At 48.5% G+C, this 19,995-nt stretch overlaps 1 protein-coding gene across 9 annotated transcripts in view; it reads left to right on the top strand.

Moving 5' to 3' along the window:
* The window catches only part of ASTN1 (astrotactin 1), a 218,813-nt gene that overhangs the window by 74,624 nt on the left and 124,194 nt on the right, over nucleotides 1-19,995 (top strand). For 7 of the 9 annotated variants that reach the window (XR_005583687.1, XM_039484738.1, XM_039484744.1 and 4 more), the window contains 4 exons: nucleotides 5,591-5,778; nucleotides 14,610-15,003; nucleotides 16,305-16,478; nucleotides 17,079-17,186. Coding sequence is in view for 8 of the 9 variants with exons in the window: in XM_039484738.1 (XP_039340672.1) it covers nucleotides 5,591-5,778; nucleotides 14,610-15,003; nucleotides 16,305-16,478; nucleotides 17,079-17,186 (864 nt within the window). In the remaining variant the exon portion in view is untranslated. The remainder of the gene's footprint in view (nucleotides 1-5,590; nucleotides 5,779-14,609; nucleotides 15,004-16,304; nucleotides 16,479-17,078; nucleotides 17,187-19,995) is intronic. The other 2 variants (XM_039484739.1, XM_039484745.1) reach the window with 1 other exon arrangement.

The following is a 19,995-nucleotide window of genomic DNA, read 5'->3' as shown; positions in this document are numbered from 1 at the left end:
ACTAGAAGGAGAAAAGAATGCTGAAGAAAGTAGCAAGCTCCAAGGAATACTAAGTCACCGAGAGAGGCCTCATTAACACTGCTTCCGCACAGGGTCATAGAGGAACCCCAAGGGCCTGATCTCGAAGCCTTTGCTCTTACGAACCAATGACGTTAATGGGAGTTGTTCATGCAGCAGCCGCTGCAGCTGACCCCAAGTGTGTTGTATGGTGGCTTCTCCATTCAGCGCCATAGGGATGTGCAGCAGAAGCTGATGTGAGGGCGTTGTGGCTTCAGATACTAGGACAGGGGTGGGCAAACTATGGCCTGCAGGCCACATTCACCCCACAAGACCGTCTTGCCCGGCCCCCGAACTCCCGGCCCGGGAGGCTAGCCCCCGGCCCCTCCCCTGCTGTCCCCCCTCCCCCGCAGCCTCAGTTCGCTCGGCCGCCGGCGCAATGCTCTGGGCGGCGGGGCTGTGAGCTCCTGGGGCAGCACAGCTGCAGAGCCCAGCCTGACCCGATCTCTGTGCTGTGTGGTGGTGGCAGCAGCGTGGCCCGGCTCCAGCCAGGTGGTGTGGCTGTAGCGCTGCCAGCCCCAGGTGCTCCAGGCAGTGCGATAAGGGGGGCAGGGAGCAGGGGGGTTGAATAGAGGATGTGGTCAGGGTGTGGGGGTGTGGATGGTGGTTGGGGGGGAAACGGGCTTGAATGGGGGCAGGGGTACCTGGGGGGGGCAGTCAGGAGGGAGGGGGGTTGGATAAGTCGGCAGGGAGCAGTCAGGGGCCGGAGCTCCGGGGGTGGTCAGGGGACAGGAAGAAGGGGTGGTTGGATGGGGCAGGGATCCTAGGGGGCTGTCAGGAGGGAGGGGTGGTTGGATAGGGCGGCAGAGGGCAGTCAGGGGCAGGGGTTCCGTGGGCGGTCAGGGGACAGGAAGAAGGGGTGGTTGGATGGGGCTGTCAGGAGGGAAGGGGGGTTGGATGGGGTGGCGGAGGTCCAGGGGCAGTCAGGGGACAGGGGACAGGGAGCGGGGGTGTATGGATGAGGCAGGGGTCCCAGAGGGGCTGTCAGGGAACAGGGGGGCTTGGATGGGGCAGAAGTCCTAGGAGGTAGGGGACAGATAGGAGGTGGGGGCCAGGCCACCACCCCCATCCCTAACTGGCCCTCCATACAATTTACGAAACCCGATGTGGCCCTCAGGCCAAAAAGTTTGCCCGCCCCGGTGCTAGGAGGATTGTCCCTGGGGGACTTACAGCCTCAGCACAGGACCCTTCTCAGGAGCTAGCTCTCTCTCTCTAGAACGACTCCTACTCATTACGATGGATAATGTGATCTGTTCATACATATTTTAGAGTTTAAATATTATCCCATTTTATTTGATGTGCGGAGGTCACTGGGGTAACTGAGCGATAATGAGCTAGGTGAGCCGGATTCTCAGCTGGTATAAATCAAAGGGGCTCCCATGACTTCAGCTTGGATCTTCCTCTCCCCACCCCTTTCTCCTGGCTTCTCTCCTCAATTTGCCTTTCTTCTTCCTCTCTCCCCTTCCTACTCCATTTGCCCTGCCTCCTTTCTCTCCCCTCTTGTTTCTCCCTTCACAGATGGTCTGGGCAGTAATCAGCTGCTGCCATTATGTTTATAGGACAAGCTGGGGTGTTTAGAGGCTGGTGTTCCTGTACATGTTAAGGACTCAGGTCACATTTGATACCAGGCTAACGCTTCACAGGATAATTAGTGGTCTTCCCTACTGTTGTTAACCCTTGACTCAGACAGGCTATTTTTTAACATAGGTGTTAGAAGTTAATACCAGTGCTAATTGCTTCACTTCCAAGGCCTAATGAAAGTCACACAGGGAGCAGGACTGTCATCAATATCTTTCAAACTTTGATCTTGAAATTACTCTTGCCCCTTTCTGTGGTTTTTTCGACTGCTTTCCTACCACACCTTGACTCTGCCATCCTGTTGTAAGGCTTTGTGGGGCCAGATCCTCAGCTGGCATGAGCAGGTGCAGTTCCACCCATTTAACACCAGCTATGGGTCTGGTCCATGACACTTATTAGTTATCACACTCTTGTTATCAACTCTCCCCTTTCCAGTGGTACATGGAGGCATGGTTTAGGAGTTCAGTTCATCCCAGACTGGCAGCTGGTTGCACAAAGCAGTAGATGAAGGAATAGAAGGAAGATAATATTTGGATAAAGCCAGACAGGAGTGGTGGGGCATGGATCAGTGGTGTCCATAGCATATTAAAACCCTTCTTAATCTGAGCAGATAAACTGGTTTGGATACTCCAAAAAGTTGGAACCAAATTCAAGATGAACTGTGATAAACTTAGGACAGACAGCTGCAAGGGAGGGGTACGGATCAGTCCCAGAGGGTTAAAAGGCCCTCCTCCTTATCAACTGGGAGGCAACTACAGGTCAACCAGGTTCAGCTGAGAAAGGGTTACCAAGGTAGCAATTAGAATCAGCTGAGGGGGAGCTACCTGAGGTTAATTAGGATCAGCTGATTCCAACTTAGGGCTGCCTGAGACCTTTTTAAACCCTTCCCTAGGAGGAAGGAGAGCAGAGTGAGAAGGAGCCCTGCTGCCAGGAGTGTTGGAGTAGCAAGACAGTGAGCCTCACCAGGAGCAGAGGCAGTACTCTCTCCCACAAGGGAGTAAAAATACTCTAAACAGGACTGGTGGAGATACAGGGAGCAGACTTCCCCTGTGTCCCAAGGGGGACCAAATTACCCGAGCCTGACTCACCAGGGCTAAAAGCAGCAGAGGCTGGGGAGACTGAGAAGGTGCCTTGCCACAGAACTTTGTGAGAACACTGAAAAAATTTAGTGTACATTTCCCTCCCACTGTTTTTCACATGGAGGTGCAGTGGAATTGGAGGCAGGTTGAGAAACTCTTTGAGCATCTTTTAACCCCAGGACTTGTGAGGAGGAGACACAGCCAGCAGATGAGGAAACCCTTGCTGAAAAGGAGCAAACTATTTTCTTTCTGCAGGGGGTAGGTGTTTACCAAGTGCAGGATCACATAGGATATCCTTGCACATAGCATAATCCTGATGTGCTTGATGGGAAAGACAAGTCAGTAATGTGGACAGGCACTGGCTTAAGTGGTTAGGTCAGAATGGAGAGGAGTCTCCTAGCATGTAATATTTCTCATTCCTGAGTATTTTACCTTTGGCATGGCTCTGTGTGAAGCAGATGAGAGAGAGAGAGAGAGGAAATTCTATGGCTCAGGGTGGAAAAAAATCTCATTTAAACAAAATTTAAAAAATCACAGTTTTTATTTAAATTGCATTTTTAAAATGTAAGTTTTGTTTATTTTACCTGTTAAATTTGAAATCATGACAACCTTCATTAAGGCTGAAACTTACTAGGTTCTATTAAAATAATTTAAATGATTAAAACAGTGCTGAATCAATGAGCCCTCCTCAAATTTTAATGAGATAAAGGGTGCTGCTTTTTAAATTCTATGCAGAATCAGTGGAAAACATCTTTTAACTTTTTTTTTTTCAACTCAAGCTTTATAAATGTCACACACAGTATCAAGTAGCTCTATTATTTTCAGTCTTTGCAATGGAGTGAATGCTAGTATTTTCATTTTTCCAAGTGGAAGTACTTTCAGATTCTGTTGTCAAGAAAAGGTTTTGCCTGAATTACTTTAGATTTCAGTTAGGCTCTCTGCACCTGCTAGCTAATTTCCTTCATTTGGACGGGTTCATTTGTTGAGAAACCGACTAGGAGCTGAAAAAACAGGAAAGCTTGTTTTTCTCTTCAAATCTATTAATAAAAAACAGGTGGGAGAAGAGGATGGCTGCTAATTCTAACCACTTGAAGGGACACGGGGCCAGATTTTGAAAGGTGTATATAGGCACTGAAAATGTATATAGGTGCCTAACTACCCTTGATTTAATGGGAGTTAGGAAACTAACCTGCTTAGACACTGTTGAAACCTGTATCTGGATACCTTTGAAACTTTGGCCCCCGGTGACTAGAAACAGTCTGTCAATTAATTGCAGTTAATACTTTTGTTTAATAAAACAGTTACTTTTAAATGCAAAATGTGTTTTGAAATGCATTGTTTTTTTCTTATGTATCCAGCACATTTAAGATTGTTCTTCAATAATTAAATAAAACTTTTTAAAAATGCTGTTTTGTACACATTTAATTTGAATTCTGATTTCCAGCCAACTGCAGCTTAATACAAATCTCGAGTAAAACATTATCTAGTAAATAAGAAATGCATGTTAAGCTATGTACCTGCGTAAGTAAATGTGTATAGACATAGTGTATCCCCCTCGTTAGCAAAAATAAGCACCACATTTGGTGCAAAGGCTATATTTGGTTGTAACCATTAAAACATGTTGATTTTACCAACCAATGAAAATGAAATTTTCTCTTGGAAAATAATTACAAAGTACAAATGGAAAACAAGATTAAAATCAATGAGTTAAATCGTAGTTTCCTGCTTGCTAATTTAAATCGTGATTAAAACTCATCCATCCTGCTATGGCTGCATGCATGCAGAAAGCACAGTTCCCAGCTAAAGCACACGGGAGCAGCCCAGGGAATAGAAATCACAACCTTCCGCTCCTGTAACAGCCTTTTGGAGGTAAAGGAGAGTCACTGTTAGCTGTGGGTAAAATTAGGCCATCTAGCCTCTTTGTCAGCCTCTGTTAGAAGGTAGAGCAGCTGAGCGTTTGAGTGGCTCTGATACTTACCTTGGGATTGGCAGGGGTTTGCATCTTGACCAGCAATTACTTTATGCTGCCACAATGAGGTGCGCTATATGTCCTTTGTGCTATAAGCTGCCATTTTTGCTGGGTGTATTTGGATAGAAGGAAGAGGTGAAATGACTGACAGTCACTGGTTTGCACCACACCCAAGAGCCCCCACCCCATGCAGCAGCTAGGTCTGTGTACTGATGTAGAAGGGGAAAAGACCAGGTTTTAAAACATATTTAGACACCTAATTCCCATTGAAATCAATAGCTCCTAAATACTTTAAAAATCTGTCCCTAGTGTTGTGCCCTGTCTGTCCCCTCCCATCAGATCCTCCCTTCTGTGGACAATAACATTCTGAATTCACCCAAAATTTAATAAAAAGGGGGGAGGGAGGGACCCATTTTATGTTACTTTTATTTTAACACAAACCTCCAGATTTTGCCTTTTGAGCCCTACATAAGTTGTTGCATCTTCCCATTGACATTCAGGGATTTAATCACACTCTTAAATCCTTTGCAAGGCTCTGTGGTCAGGTCATAGGGCTTATGTGGTAATTGCCATGAACCTGGATAGCAGTTACTGACTGGCTTCTCAGCAGTTACCCTTGGTAAATCCACCTGCAGTTGGCAGCTAGTGCGCACCCCTGTTTTGGAAGAGGGAAGCTGCCATGTATTTACCCTCTGGGATTATAAAGGCCATTGATAGCATGCAGTGAAACAGACAGTGGTGATCCTGAGATGAGAGATGGGTGTAATCTGAAGCCTGCTTGACGTACACTCAGCCAGGAGTAGGTCACTTGCCCTGTACTGATTCCCTAGAAAGAGGTAGACTGGATTTCCAGTGGGTTTTCTGTACTGTAGCCATGTTCACGCATCAGTCTTGTTTCCTTTTCCAGAGATCTCGGGGAACACAGAAGACATTCCCCTGGTGCGTTGGAGGCAGCAGTGGCTGGAGAATGGCACGTTGCTCTTCCACATCCACCACCAAGATGGCACCCCCAGCCTGCCTGGTGCTGACCCCACTGAAGAGCCTCAGACTGAGTCAGCGGAAGAGGAACTAAGGATCCTTCACATCTCCGTCATGGTACGTGCCGGCTCGCCTTCAAAGGCTGGTGCCAGTCTCCGCTCTGCGGAAGGCACCCAACAGGCACCCAACTTCCATTGACTTTCAGTGGGAATGTTGAGCCTTTGAAAATTTCCTCCCCCCCTTTCCATGAAATGCCTGTGTGCTGAGCTGTCCTTGGAGGGTGGATGTGGTGGTTGTGGCGCTGGTTACCACTAGTGGCTATTGAGACGCTGCCACTCCCCAGCCACCTGGCGTGTGGTAGAATGACATGCTTGGTAAACTGGAGACTTAAACAAAGGTTTAAAAGAAAAGGAGGAAAAAAAGGTTGAAATTGAAACAAAAGGTTTCAATGGGGCCGGAACCGGAAATATTTTGGATTTTAAGTTGGCAGAATTTTTTGAGGTTTTGACTTTTCATCCCAGTTTGGGAGAGGAACATTTTTAAATACCTCAACTCTTCATGGAACGGTAAAACAATTTCCCAGCCAGCTCTATCTGGTGTTTCCTCTGGCTCATTTACGTCAGCTCTGTGAGCCTGCAAGATCTGCAAAGTCGACAGATCTGTCCCCTCACTCACCCACCCAAGGAATAGCCTTGCTGTAATGGAGATTGCCTAGAGGTGGAGGGCCAGGTGAGCATCTCTATGCTGTCCCTCTTTGCAGCCCTCTGTGTAGGGGTGTGGCCATCTGTGAATGGGGTGGGGTGGGGGAAAGGCGTTGTGGCCAGAGCACATTGCACTCCAGCTATGCTAGGCAATTGGATGACTCCATAGGAAACCATTGCAGGCGGTGTATGTGAGCTTAGCTCCTGGGGCTGCTCTAGCTTGTGCCAAGGACTGCACTGGTGCTCGAGAATCCAGGAGGCAAAAAGCCATCGCTCACCAGTCCCACTGGGCTTAGCTTGGCCATAGGCCAGGGTTGGACCCACGAAGTATGAAGCAGACTTGTCTATGTGGACCAGTGATCTGATCCAATGGGCCAAACCCTGCATAAATCAGAGAAATGCAACAGTCCTCCCATTTTGTTCCCCACAGTGCCTGTGGTCCCTGACATCTGTTTCCTGTGCACGGTATCCCACCCTCCCTTTACGCTTTTCTCCCTCTGGTGCTTTGTCACCCCTGCTTTCATGACACCAGCAGAGGAACCACAGCCTGGTGGCTTTGATTTAGCATGTGTGAGTGCACAGGGCTTGGAATATAACCAGTGCAAGCCCCTTGAGCACATTGCAGATTGCATGTCCCCCACCCCCTCTGATGCCTTCATGTCCTCTTCTCCACAGAAGCTCAGGAAAGAGAATTCAATGGAAGCCAAAGGGGAACAAGAAAAAGTATAGATCAGTGTTTGTGGGGTGGATTATTTTTTTAACGATGGGAAGAATCGTACCAATTCCTTTGCCAGCAGAAGATAATTAGCTGGAGACAATGGGCTGCTGATGCTTGCTACAGGCTGTTTAATGAAGCCTGCCCTAATGAGAATGTCAATATCTCTTCCAGATTGCAGCCCAAGGCCAAGTGTCTCCTCCATCTTTTGTGCTTGATTAGGGGAGAAAAATTAATAAACGGCAAAATCAAACTGGAAACATTTAGTCTGTTTTTGCCGAGAAGGCCGTGTGTTAACTGTTGAAAATTGTCCCCAACACAGGGGCTGGAGCCTCAGCTGATGTACATCAGGGGAACTCTGGTCTGTTTACCTAGTTATGTACGTGGCCCTCATCACTGTACTATCTGAGCAGTTCACGACAGCCTTATCCCGGTTTTACAACTGGGGAGCTGATAGAGTAGATTTTGTGATTGCCCAAGGTGGTGGTAATAGCTAGCTATTATGTAGCACTTTTCATTGGTCGATCTCAAAGCACTCCACAAAGGGAGTCAGTATCCCCCTTTTTAGATGTGAAAACTGAGACACAGGACGGTGATGTGACTTGCTCGAGGTCAACTAGCCGGTCGGTGGCAGACCTGGGACTGGAACCTAGGTCTTTTGAGTCCCACTCCAATGTAGCCACTAGGATACACTGGCTCCTTAGTAATGTACATCATGTTACTACACTGCCTTCCTAAGCAGCGTGGTAGCAGAGGAAATATAAGGGTGATCTGTGGATTCAATCTAGGTCTCCTTAATCCCAGATCAGTGCTCTCTCCACTGGACCATCCTTTCACTCTAATTGTGGACTTTAGCGGAGATAAACGAGTTGAAACCAGCTGATGATCTGGCCCCAGATGGGAGAGAACTCCAGATCCTGGTGACTCGCCTCCTAGCCATCAGGCTTTGCCCCTGTATTTCACTTTGCTCCCTTTCCTCACGTGCCTCTCTGGAACGGAGTGCAGCACGGCCCCGTTTGTGTCCACAGGTCTTGGAGATCCCTAAAATCTTGGGCCAAATGGGGCTTCAGCTCAGTGGAGGAGTCAGTCTGTGCCTTCAAACAGACCGGGCTGTGGGTTGCCATCTCAGTAATGCAATGAATGGCCTGTGCAGCAGGCTGCAGGCCGAGGTTCTGATCCAGAGAGGCACTGAAGCACATGCTTAACTTTAAGCACGGGGGTCGTCCCATTGAAGTGAGTGGGACTATTTACATATTTGAAGTTAAGTGCTTAAATCTTTTGCTGGGATTGGGGTCTCTGTGCTGGAGAATGAGAAGATCCCGGAGTGGTGTATGCGTGTGCATGCATGTATATTTGTACACATATACACACGACAGGCCTGGCGTATGTTCTGTATTGCAATTGGACACAGGATATTTTGGTTAACTAGACTTTAGTTCAACAGCCAGACAGTGTATATCAGTACCTGGCACAATGCAGGGGTTCTCTGTGGGAATCATTTGGTCCGTAATTGGACTGGAAATTCCAGAGCCTCTACACTGAGGCCATTGTTAAAGCTACCAGATGGAGTACAGTGAGGAACTAATGTCTTAGTTTCTCACCTGTGGATGAATTAGGTCACAGGTGCAATGAGTCTGGTGGGCTCTCAGCTTAGTGTCATGTGGACTCTCATACTCAGCACAGGACCTCCCAATCCGGTATGGAGTGAACCTTAGAACAGTTTGTTTTGAAAAGCTAATGATGAGCAATTGCTTAATAATAGTGTTCACGCCCTCAGGATCAGCCAATGAAAGCTTGCTCTGATGATGTAATACTTAAAACCTTGTGTCTACGCTAGACCTTGATTGGGTGGGTTTCTGCAGGAAAACCAGTCTGAAGTGGCCTTGCATGTTTTGAAAACATTTCATTTCTCCTGCTGGTGTGCTTTGAATTAACTAATGACCAGTTAAGGCTACGTCATCTTACGGGTCATCGTTGTATTTGGGGTGAAATAAATTCCGGGGTGGAAAACTGAAGAGTGTAAGAGCCCAGGAAATTATTATTACCAAATGAACAGAAAGAAAGCCAGATGATGATGATTACACCAACATGTGAAATTAAATATTTATTTTCCCCTTGTCCCTGCCCCCAAATTAATTTCATCCTGAAAACATCTTTACACCCTAGGGAAGGGTCTTGTGCCAGGAACCAGAATAATGTGGTGTGCTAAAACTGAATTTTGAGTGTTTTTCCTCTCAATTCAGCTGTGTTGCAAAGAGTGGTGGTGCTGGGCAGCTGAGTCCATTTCTTTGAGCCACTTGTGAGAATACTTTGAGCAGGGGGTTGGACTAGATGACCTCCTGAGATCTCTTCCAACTCTAATCTTCTATGATTCTATGACCTGTGGCTGGGTGTTTTAAAATTGCCAGCATTTGAGTGGCGCTTCAGGCTTTGCGTATTTTAGGAATTTCTATAGCAACCATTGTTCTGCTGTCTGGATATAGCCACTGAAAAGAGATGAAACTAGAACTAGATTCCCATGCCCACCTGGAGTGGAATCTGGATTCACTGGTAGGAACTGGATTCCTGTACCCACCTGAAAAGGAGTGCAGGGTTCTGATTCTCAATTCCAACTGTTGCAGAAAGTGGGGGAGGAGCAAATGTTGCTTTATGCCATCTTTCTCTCCCTGAATTCTGAACCAGCCAGGATTCTACCAATTGTCAGGCATAAGTTAGGGAACCCAATGGGCTGCTCATGTCATGTCAGATGAAGTTAGCTCTTTCTTGAACAGGAAATGTTAATTTAAGGAAACAACTGCAACGGCAGTTATAAACAAACAGGCTTCCACATAACTTGAGTTCCAGCTTTGTTTCCCTGGTTTACCAGGGACCACATGCTATTTGAACTCTAACACAGTGAGTGGCCTAACGATATAATGCAACTAAACATATTACAGTTCCAGCAGCTGAGAAGAGCCAGCATGCAGTGGCATTACAGCTATGCCCCCTTGTCTCTCCCATGCTCCCTGCAAGGGGGTGGCATAGATCCAGGGCCTGCAAGGGGGTGGCATAGATCCATTATGCCAGCTCTGTGCTCCCCCTCTCCCCCCCCACTGGGAATATTCTCCATTGGCCAGATCCCCAGACTTTATGGGCCAGTGTAGCATAAAAGTGTCATAATGCGAGTCCCGGTTATGTCCTTGCTAATGAGTAACTCAGAACCACACTGACCACCCAGGAATCAGATGCCATATTTAAGTACCACCATACCATGTCTCTTCTGCTGGGATCAGTTGCCCACCCTTGTGATGACATGACATGGTGAGGGCTATATGGGGATAGTAAGCGGAACCCAGAGAGACTGATACGTCCAAGCTAACCGCAGTGCCCTCTAAGTGGCGGCCCCTCTGCTTAATCTGCAGATATTTTTCTTTTTGAAAGGAAGGGAGGGGTCAGTACTTCTCCATTATCCTGAGAATGAAAGAGGGTTAACACATAATGGCCATTAGAGAACTCTGCCAGCTGCTTCGTCTGTTGCTCATTCAATAATTCCCTTAATGTTTTGTCCTAATGGGGCAAATGATGGTTATTATTTTATTTTATCAAGATCACCTATTGCATAAAAAGGAGGAGAGGGAAAATGGCCAAGAATGGACATGGAGCTGCTAGCTGGATCCCATTTATTTATTTTTGCTCTTGGCATGCAAGGTTTAGAGGACCGGCACAGTCAGCAAAATTGAGCTCATATCTCTCCAGCTTTATCTGTGGGCTGCAGCAGCAGTGGACTCTTTGTCTGGCTTACGTGGGTAGACTGTAAGCATTTTGGGGCAGGGACTGCTTGAAGGCCTTGTCTATACAGGGAGATTTACCGACAGGATTCTGTCGCTATGGTTATACCAGTATGATTAAACTGGTTAAATTCTGCCAGTAAAAATTGCCCCATGCAGACACAGCTTCACTTGCTGTGCGTACAGTACACAGTGCAATGGGACCCTGATCTCAGCTGGCCCCTCTAGGCTGTATTGTAATGTCAATAGCAATCCAGTCTTTTGTTAAGTCACACACTTAATTTCTGTACGAGCCCCTGGGACAGTAGTGCTAGTGCTCAGACCAGCCGGAAACATGACTTGAGGAAAGGCTCAGTGAGAGCTCGAAAGCTTGTCTCTTTCACCGACAGATATATTGGTCCAATAAAAGATATCACCTCCCCCGCATGGGCACTGAAAAAGTTGCCAGTAGGGGCGTTTGCCAACAATAAATCTGATCTCTGCTTTCAAAGACTACATGAAAAGAAATATATAAAGAAGATTGGTTTCCCTCGCTTTCAGGTAACTGCTTCAAAGCTGGCTCCGCTTGGCCCTACCATCCTGATTCAGCAAAACATTTAAAGCTTGCACTTAACTTTAAGCGTATGTTTTAGGTTCCCTTGAAGTCAATGGGAGCTAAGCATGGGCTGACGTGTTTTGTTGAAGGGGGCTGGACTCAGCACATGCATAAAGTCAAGTGAAAGGGCTTGGCTGAATTGAGGCCATAATGTCTAACCAGCACCTACAGACTGCAGTCTTATCTGTCCTGGGCAGTGTTAAGATTGATCCATTGAATGGGTGAGTTTGCACTATCAGTTCTCTGTTCTGTACCAGTCCTGTGGATTATAAATACAGGATTTCACTCCCCCGGGCCAGCAGCTGGACTCTTTTCATGAACATTCTGTTTCCTTTAAAAAAAACAACCACCCCAAATGAGTTAATACTAAAATACATCAACATGATTTAAGGACAGTTTCAGTTTTGGTTCTTTTTCAGTAACTTACCCTTGCATTTGAATGGACGCTCCCCATGAGGCGAAGCCAGGCTCTTGGGGTTTGTGATTTATATGCTACTTTCTGTATTTTGATGATCACAGGCTCTCCTGGCTGATGCAGGGTTGTGATGCAGAGACTTTTCTTTATTTTCTTTTGCCAAGAATTCCTTCCATTTCAAATGAGCCAAGAAAACACCCCCCACCCCTCCACAATTACTCTGGCATCTCTGAGGATAAATGGGATTAGATGTATTTATTCTCATTTACAAAGCACCTACACAGCACTCTAGATGCTGCACAAAAATTTACAGCGCTATAGAGCAAAGGACCCCAAATGGACATTCACATTATTCCCCACCACAAATCCCCCTCACAAATGGTTTAGTCTAAAAGATACCTTCCAGTTCACATGGGAATTCATTCACTCCAAGTCAGCACATTATACATAGCAAGTATGCACTAGCCTCGTTTTACAGATGAGGGGATGAAAAGGAAGTACAGTGAAGGGAAGTGGCTTGCCTGAGATCGGACACTGAGTTAGTGAGGGAGCTGGGAGCAGAACCCGGAAGTTCAGGGTTCCAGCTCACTCTACTACCCCATGTTTCCTCACTTCACCCAAACAGCTAAGGCGAGTGACAGAAATTCAAGGTCCATTCCCATGGGGCCAGGAGGAAATCTTTAACCAGTCCCAACTCTGCTCCCATTGACCTTCTCCACAGAAAGGTTGGGGGACCTACTACTACCAGTAGTTAAGGGAGTTCCCCTTTAGCTCAAGTAGCGGGTTGTCTCATTGGGATGGCAGGCAGTGTAATGTGTTAATGTCTGAAAGGATCATGATCTTGTGCTGTTGGCCCTGTGTCCCCCCCTCCGTCTCCCCCTGTTTCCTACACTTATACATCCTGTGTCTATGCCACAGGGTGGCTGGCCCCTGTGATTAACGTGGGTCCAGCGCCTCTGTGCCAGAGCCGGTGCTCCCACCTGAGCCAGTTAAGGAGATGGGGCTGGGCGCCTGGGCTAAAAAGGGTCAGGTGGAATTTCAGTGATGACAGAGCTAGAAGGGGAGCTCCGGACTGAAATGAGAGGGAGCGAGGGTCTCCTGCCATGGTCCCTGAGGAAGAGAGTTGGGGCTGGGTAAGAAGTCCCAGCTGAAAGGTTTGCTTTTCCTTTGGGAGAAGGCAAAGGTGGCAGGCCAGACCCTGCCTCTCCTCCAGCTGCCCAGACAATGAGAAGGGGTAACACCTCACGGAGGAGGGAGTGTGTGCAGCTTAAAGCTGGGTGGAAGATTATTGTTGTGTTTTGGAACATTGTGTTAATAAGAAACCAGGTGCCAAGAAGGGCTGTGAGCAGATGAGAGAGACTGTGGCGTGTGGTTAAGGAGCCCTGAAGAAAGGGAAAACAGGCTGCAGAGACACCCCAGCCACAAGAGGGCTCTTGAGTGGCAGCTACTGTTACAGTCACACTGGACTGCAAGCTCTAGAGGGCAGGGTCTGTATTCTGGGGCACCAAAGTAACGCACTCCTAGTAGTTATATAGAGTGGGATTTTCTGAAGTGCTCAGTGGTGGCCTGCCTCACCGTTGGCTTCAGTGAAGCAGAATGAGGCCAAGCCTGAGCCCTTCTGAAATGCTGTCTGAAAAGCAGGCAATCAGTGCTAAATATTACCTAGTAGCGAGAGCAGGAGACCGGGTGTCAGGAGACTCGGGTTTTATCCCTGTTTCTGCTGTTGCCTCACTGTGTGATCGTAGGCAGGTTTCTGCACCTCTTCCTGCTGCCGTCTCCCCAGCTCTCCAGTGGATAGACCAACCTCTGGAAAGTGCCTGGCTGAGCTGCACGGTAGAACTGCTGCGTACAACTGTTACTTATTAGGGAGGTGTATCCCACACCACTGATTTCCTGATGGTGCTCTGCCTCTTCCATCTTCTCCAGTCCCGTTTCCATTACACTGGCATGCTTGAAGGAGACTAAAATCATAGTGGCTTCCATTATCACATGCATTATTCAGACTGTGTTGCCTGTGCCAGGAACAGTGGGGTTTCCGTGGAAATATAGAGCCCAATTTTGCCCTGGCCTAAGAAAGCACAATTACCATTGAAAGGAATTCCCAGTGGATTCTGCTTCTGATTATACCAGGCATGATTTTGGCCCCAAGGGCAGATCTTCAGCTGGTGTATATTGTCATAGCTCCATTCAGTGGGGCAATGATGATTAGACCATCTAAGGAACTGGCCTATGTTTTAAATGGGCACTGCCAGTGCAGGTAGGCTCAGTTTTCCCCATCTGCTTTGCCCTCCCTTTGTGAAGTGCTTGGAGATCCCAGTCTGATAACGAAAGGCGATCTGCTGAGATTGCTTGGGAGTGTGGCATAGTAGGATTTCCCTGTGATCCCACCGTTACGCTGCGTTTGGAAACGTGACAGCTCCCGGTGGCTGCAGGGCTTGTTGCAGGGCTTGTAAGAAACCTGGGGATTACATTTTTTTACACCTGCCCTTTTAAGTGTATAAGACCCCGAACTATAGTATCAGCAGCAGGCGTGACGTTCAGCTTGGCCTGGAGTCAGACTAGTGGGCGAGAGGGGAAAGTCGTCCAATCCCCTTTGCCGCTCCCCCTGGCCAATGCATTCCCTGCAGCCCTGGCCATCCAGCTGGAATGGAAGCTGCTGATCTCCCTGTCCATGTAGCTCTGCCTCCCAGAGGCTGGCTGCATTTCTGCTGCCTCCAGCCATGGCTCTGAGCCCTGCTTCTGTTCCCTTCCCTAGGGGGGCATGATTGCCCTGCTACTCTCCATCCTGTGCCTAGTGATGATCCTCTACACCCGCCGGCGTTGGTGCAAGCGGCGCCGGGTGCCGCAGCCCCAGAAGAGTGCCAGCGCAGAGGCGGCCAACGAAATCCACTACATCCCCTCGGTCCTGATTGGGGGTCACGGACGGGAGAGCCTACGCAATGCCCGCGTGCAAGGCCACAACTCCAGCGGCACGCTGAGCATCCGCGAGACCCCCATCCTGGACGGCTATGAGTACGACATCACTGACCTGCGTCACCACCTGCAGCGCGAGTGCATGAACGGCGGCGAGGACTTTGCCAGCCAGGTCACGAGGACGTTGGATTCGCTGCAGGGCTGCAATGAGAAGTCTGGCATGGATCTCACGCCAGGTTGGGGGACGAATGGTTTACCCTCCATGTGCTTTGCTGTTTCTGTTTGCGTGGGCTCAGCTGAGTACTGAAACCGAGTCCTCTCCCTGTGTGTATTGCTGGCATTGGGCTACAGTGGAATACATATACACAGAATACTCCTCTGCACCCCTTTCCCGTGCAAGTTTGATTTGATCCCAGAGCCGTGTGGGGCAACCTCATTTGGGGTTCCCTTACGCATGGGACAGCAGTGAGTATGTTCCCCTGGGTATTCTTGTAGCCACGGCTCGGGGCCTCCTTGCAGCCAGATCTAGCAGCGCGTCTTCCACTGCATGTGATATAGGAGAGACAAGATGTGGCCCTGAAATGCAGAGCCTTGATTCCAGCACAAGAATCTCTGTGCCTGCACCTTCCTTCTCCCTGAACAGAAGTTTCAGTAAGGGGTCAGATGGAAGGGGAAAAATGTGGTGGTATTCTGTCCTCATCCCCAAGCTCCATCCACAGTCCCAAGACTACTGGGTCCATTTACAAAAATGATCAGCAATGAGATAGTTAATGTTGATGTTTACATTGTCATCAGTAGTCTTCAGTGTCAACACCACCTTGATGCAAATGGGACTTCTCTTGGATCACAAGACCTAGTGACAACATAGTTGTCCCCTAATCAGGTTGCAAAGTGGCTACAGGTTGTGTAGGTGGAATCTAAACTGTATTCCTGGGAAGTCTAAGGATGAGATTTTCAAATCTGCCTAAGGGATTTGCCAGCCCAGTTTGTGCAGTGAAAATCTCTTATGCAGCTTTGAAAATCTCAACCTGAGCTCTGGAGAACTCATCAAGATGATGCTGAATGAATTGGGGCTTCTCCAACACCCAGCCTAAGAGGTAGTTTTTCTCGATGGGGCGAGCTTTAACCTTCCTCCTTGTCATCCCTGGCTCTTCCCAAGTGATTTCTTCCCTTCCTCCATGCTGCAGGCCAGATAGGGAGTTTCTCCTTGCTTGTTGGATCTCACCCTGGTAGCAATGCATTGGCAGGGCTGGTGGAGCTACAGTAGGGGCCATGCTGCTGGTCGGAATGGAGGGGGCTCTCCAGAGCCTGGTTTGAACCAATTTTGTCAGCCCATGCGCCTTTGGAGTGGAAGAAACCTCAGTTTCAGCCCCTGCTCCCTTGTCCCCCCCTAGGGACCCTGGTCAATTTCACTGGCTGGGCCACCATCCAAGGTGTCGCTAGTGCTCTCCCCCAGATGCTGGGAAAGGAATTGGATCCTGAGGAATGAATTCTCTCTCTTTCTCTCTCCCTCCTTTTTTTGTCTTTTCTCTGAAAGTTTTTGCCTTAAATTCTTCCTGCTCAGGAAGCGACAATGCCAAGCTGTCTTTGATGAACAAGTACAAGGATAACATCATTGCTACCAGCCCCGTGGACTCCAACCACCAGCAAGCTACCCTGTTGTCTCACACTTCCAGTAGCCAGCGGAAACGGATCAATAACAAAGCACGAGGTACCCTGTGACTCCCTGGGGCTGGGGGAGGCAGTGGGGAGTTCTGTTCACCAGCGGAGCTTAGGCCTTATGGAATCAAGGATTTTGCCTTCCCACTCAATCCGGTGTGTGCAGGCAAAGTCACAGTCCCCCAGTTTCTGGCAGCAGTAGGCTCTACCAGTACAAATAGCAGTGTTGTCCATCTATAGCAGGGGACTGAAAACAGGGCAGGTCCCCAAGGTAGAGTTAATGATTTTCCTCTGTAGGGGAAGGGAGCACTTTGTGTTCCCCATAGCAACATCCTCTGACCTCTTAAGAACCAGCATTGGTGATAGCGGTGGGCAGAGCTCAAAAGATCCTGAGGTTGGGTCACCTGGGCAGGTGTCTGTGCCTCTGTTTCCCCTCTCACCCCTTGTCTATTTAGATGGTAAGCTCTTCAGGGCAAGAGCTGACTCCTAGTGTGCGTTTGTACAGCACCTGGCGCAATGAGGCCCTGATCTCTGGCACTTCTGCAGTGCAAGTAACAACAACAACGAGAGATGGCAGGTGGATATGATGGGGGCAGAGGTGGGGGGAAGACGTGCAATTGTTGGAAGTGATTCTGTCACCTGTTAATTGTAGCTGGCTCAGCATTTCTAAACCCCGAAGGAGATTCTGGGACAGAGGCTGACAACGACCCCCAGCTAACGTTTTATACGGACCCATCCCGGAGCAGGCGGCGCAGCAGAGGTATGCGTGTGTGTGTGTGTGTGTTGGTGGTGGGGGCGGGGGAGAATGGAGGTTGAGAATCCAAAGCAGATGTTCCTGCAGGGGCTGGACCCGAGTTGTGTCTAGGGGTGTTTTCACATAGCAGGACTATATCCAATGTGAAGATGAGAAGAAATGGAGAGTTAGGTAAGTGCTCAGGGCCAAACCCTGGTCCTACTGAAGTCAGTAGCAAAGCTCTTGTTGACTTCATCGGGGCCAGGATTAGGCTGTTAGTCCAGCTGTCTGGTTGCAATACCCCTATACCAATAGTCTTCTAGTTCCATCTCCTTCCAGATATGTAACCCAGACTGGGGGGGCATCCTCTTTGTGGGAATGTCCGAATTCTGTATGTCTCATCAGGCTTCTTCAAATGGCTGTGTGCTGCAAAAGTGTAGGTTGTAGATTCTACATGAACATTGGCTATGGGCATGATTTTCCATTGGTGTGATGGCAGTCAGAACTGAAAATAAAACTAGAATCAGGAAGTGCTGATTTCTAGTCACCAGCCAGTACGCTGGCCACATGGAGCTGTTTGGGAGATCTTTTCAACTGAGGATGAAATACATTCAAATTTTGCTGCTGGCATCTCTCAGGATTTGTTGTATATTAATGAGTAACGGGCTTCAAAGCCTGGCTTGTTAGCCCCTGTGCCTCCCTGTTCGGTATCTTACTGCTGTTATTTTAATAAAACTGTCTCCAGCACAAAGGGGAAACCAGATGGAAAGATTCTATAAATACACTGTACCTCACCAGCGATGGGCTGTATATAAACATTGAGAAGGCAGCTGTGCCTGGCTTAAAAGAAGGAAGAGAAATGATTATAAAAACCAAATGTTTTTCTATATCAAAATAAAACGAGGCTGAACTGTTAACCGATAATGTTGTCCCTAGCTAAAATGAAGGACTAGTTTTCTCTTACCATCAGCTTCTCTCTTGGGAACTGTAGATTCTCTTCCCCGTCCCCCAATGCACCTTTTGTCCTTCGCAGTGATGCTCACAGCCTGGCCTGCTGTTCTCTCCTTGGGACACCTGAACTTTTAAAATGAGCACTCAGCCTTTTATTCTATTGCATAGGTTCTTAGATTGCAGCAAACAATGTGACTAATGTCTGTCATGTGGTGTTTGTTCTCTCATCCCCTCCCCAGTGGGAGAGGTGTGCAGTGGACACTTCTTGGTTTGGTGAGGTTGTTGCTTTTGGGGTTTTTTTATACACATTTCTCCGTGTTTGTTGTAGAGAAGGCAGGTCAAAGACTTGGAGTGGAAGGTGGGGAGCTTTGTGATGGTCCATAGTTCCTGGGGAGGTTCATTCCGCGGTCCCAAACTGGTGCTCAAGGCACTTCTGTCTGCTACAGAGACATGCTTTACCCTTCATGCAGGGAGTTCCGGCATGCCTGAGGAATAGAGTTGTAGACCACAGTCGGCATCCCTGAGCTTTAGACAATCATTTAGCTGTCCTGTGCCCAGATCATGGACTGCCTTTGAGATAAGGACAGGGACCTTGAGCTTGACTTGCTGTTTTCTGGGAAACCAGTATAGAGAGTAGAGGACAGGTTTGATGTGCTCGTGGTTTCTGTGTTTCTGTGTTGCTTGTGTTTCTGAAGAGATGCGGTATGGTGTCTTTACTAGGTGGAGTTTCCTTAAAGTGCCGCAGGCTTTCTGCCCAAGTATATCAGACTGCTGTAGTCATGCCAAGAGGTAATGAAGGTGTGAATAGCATGTCATTGTCTGCCATGATGGGATGGAGTCTCCTAGCCAACTGGAAATGGAGGGAGCATTACTCATGGATACTGCTGTGTGATTGCTTAGCATCAGCGAGGAATCCAGGAGCACTCCAAGTCTAGAGACTGAACTGACCAATTGTAGATGTGTACCTTGAACCAAAGGAGACAGCACTATGGCTGCGAACTCTTCATACTGCTCTCCTCTTCCCACCTCTGGCTTGCTCGGGTGCACCTTCAGACAGCTGTTCTTCACTTACGAGCTGATCTCATCCAAGCACTGGGCTAATTGGTGGTAGCGGTGTGGTTGTATGTGGCGAAGGGTAAGTAGAGCTGTATGTCTGCATATTGCCAGCACTTGTGTCCATATCATTTGACCAGTTCACCTAGTGGTTGCATGTAAAGGCCCAGAGAGAGAACAGGTCCTGGTGGAACTTAACAAGAGAAGGGTCTGGTGGTGGAGGCATGCCAGAGTCTCCAGGCGGCCGGCTGAGGCAGGAGCAGATGCAGGCTAGAGTAGGGGTGTGGAAACAGGCATGGGTAGAGCAGGAGCCAAGCACTGAAGCAGGGACAGTCTGTTGAAACTACCAGTGGTGGGAATGCTTCTGGCCAGGTAGTGACGTCAAGCAGACTGGAGAACCTGCTTCCTTTAGGAGCCTGTATACTTGCCTTGGGGTCAACTGGGTGGGTCCTTGCTTGTGGATTGGCTGAAACCTTGTTGAATGGCATGGAGCCTATCCCAGGGCCTGCAGGTAGTTGCCTCTGATGACTCATCTCACTGTCTGGCTCAGGTGTGACACCCCAGGCTTAAACAGACTCAGGCTCAGAAGTATCACAAGGAGCAGTTCCGCATCACGTCTCGCTGGGTGCCTCCCTCCAGGAAGGACCCAGAGCATCCTAGTGCATTACTCTGGACCCTGCCACACCTCTCAGGCGGGACAGCAGAATCTCGTGGTCCACATGTCAAATGCTGCAGAGATGTCCCAGGAGGACGAGAGTGGATGTCTGCCCTCTATCCATTGACAGCAGGAGATCTTCCATCAGTGCTGCTAAAGTGGCTTCAGTTCCATGTC

This window comes from Mauremys reevesii, linkage group 8, assembly GCF_016161935.1.
Source record: "Mauremys reevesii isolate NIE-2019 linkage group 8, ASM1616193v1, whole genome shotgun sequence".
NCBI classification, from domain to species: domain Eukaryota; kingdom Metazoa; phylum Chordata; order Testudines; family Geoemydidae; genus Mauremys; species Mauremys reevesii.
The sequence above is the reverse complement of the archived record's forward strand: the minus strand, read 5'-3'. Positions and strand labels throughout refer to the sequence as shown.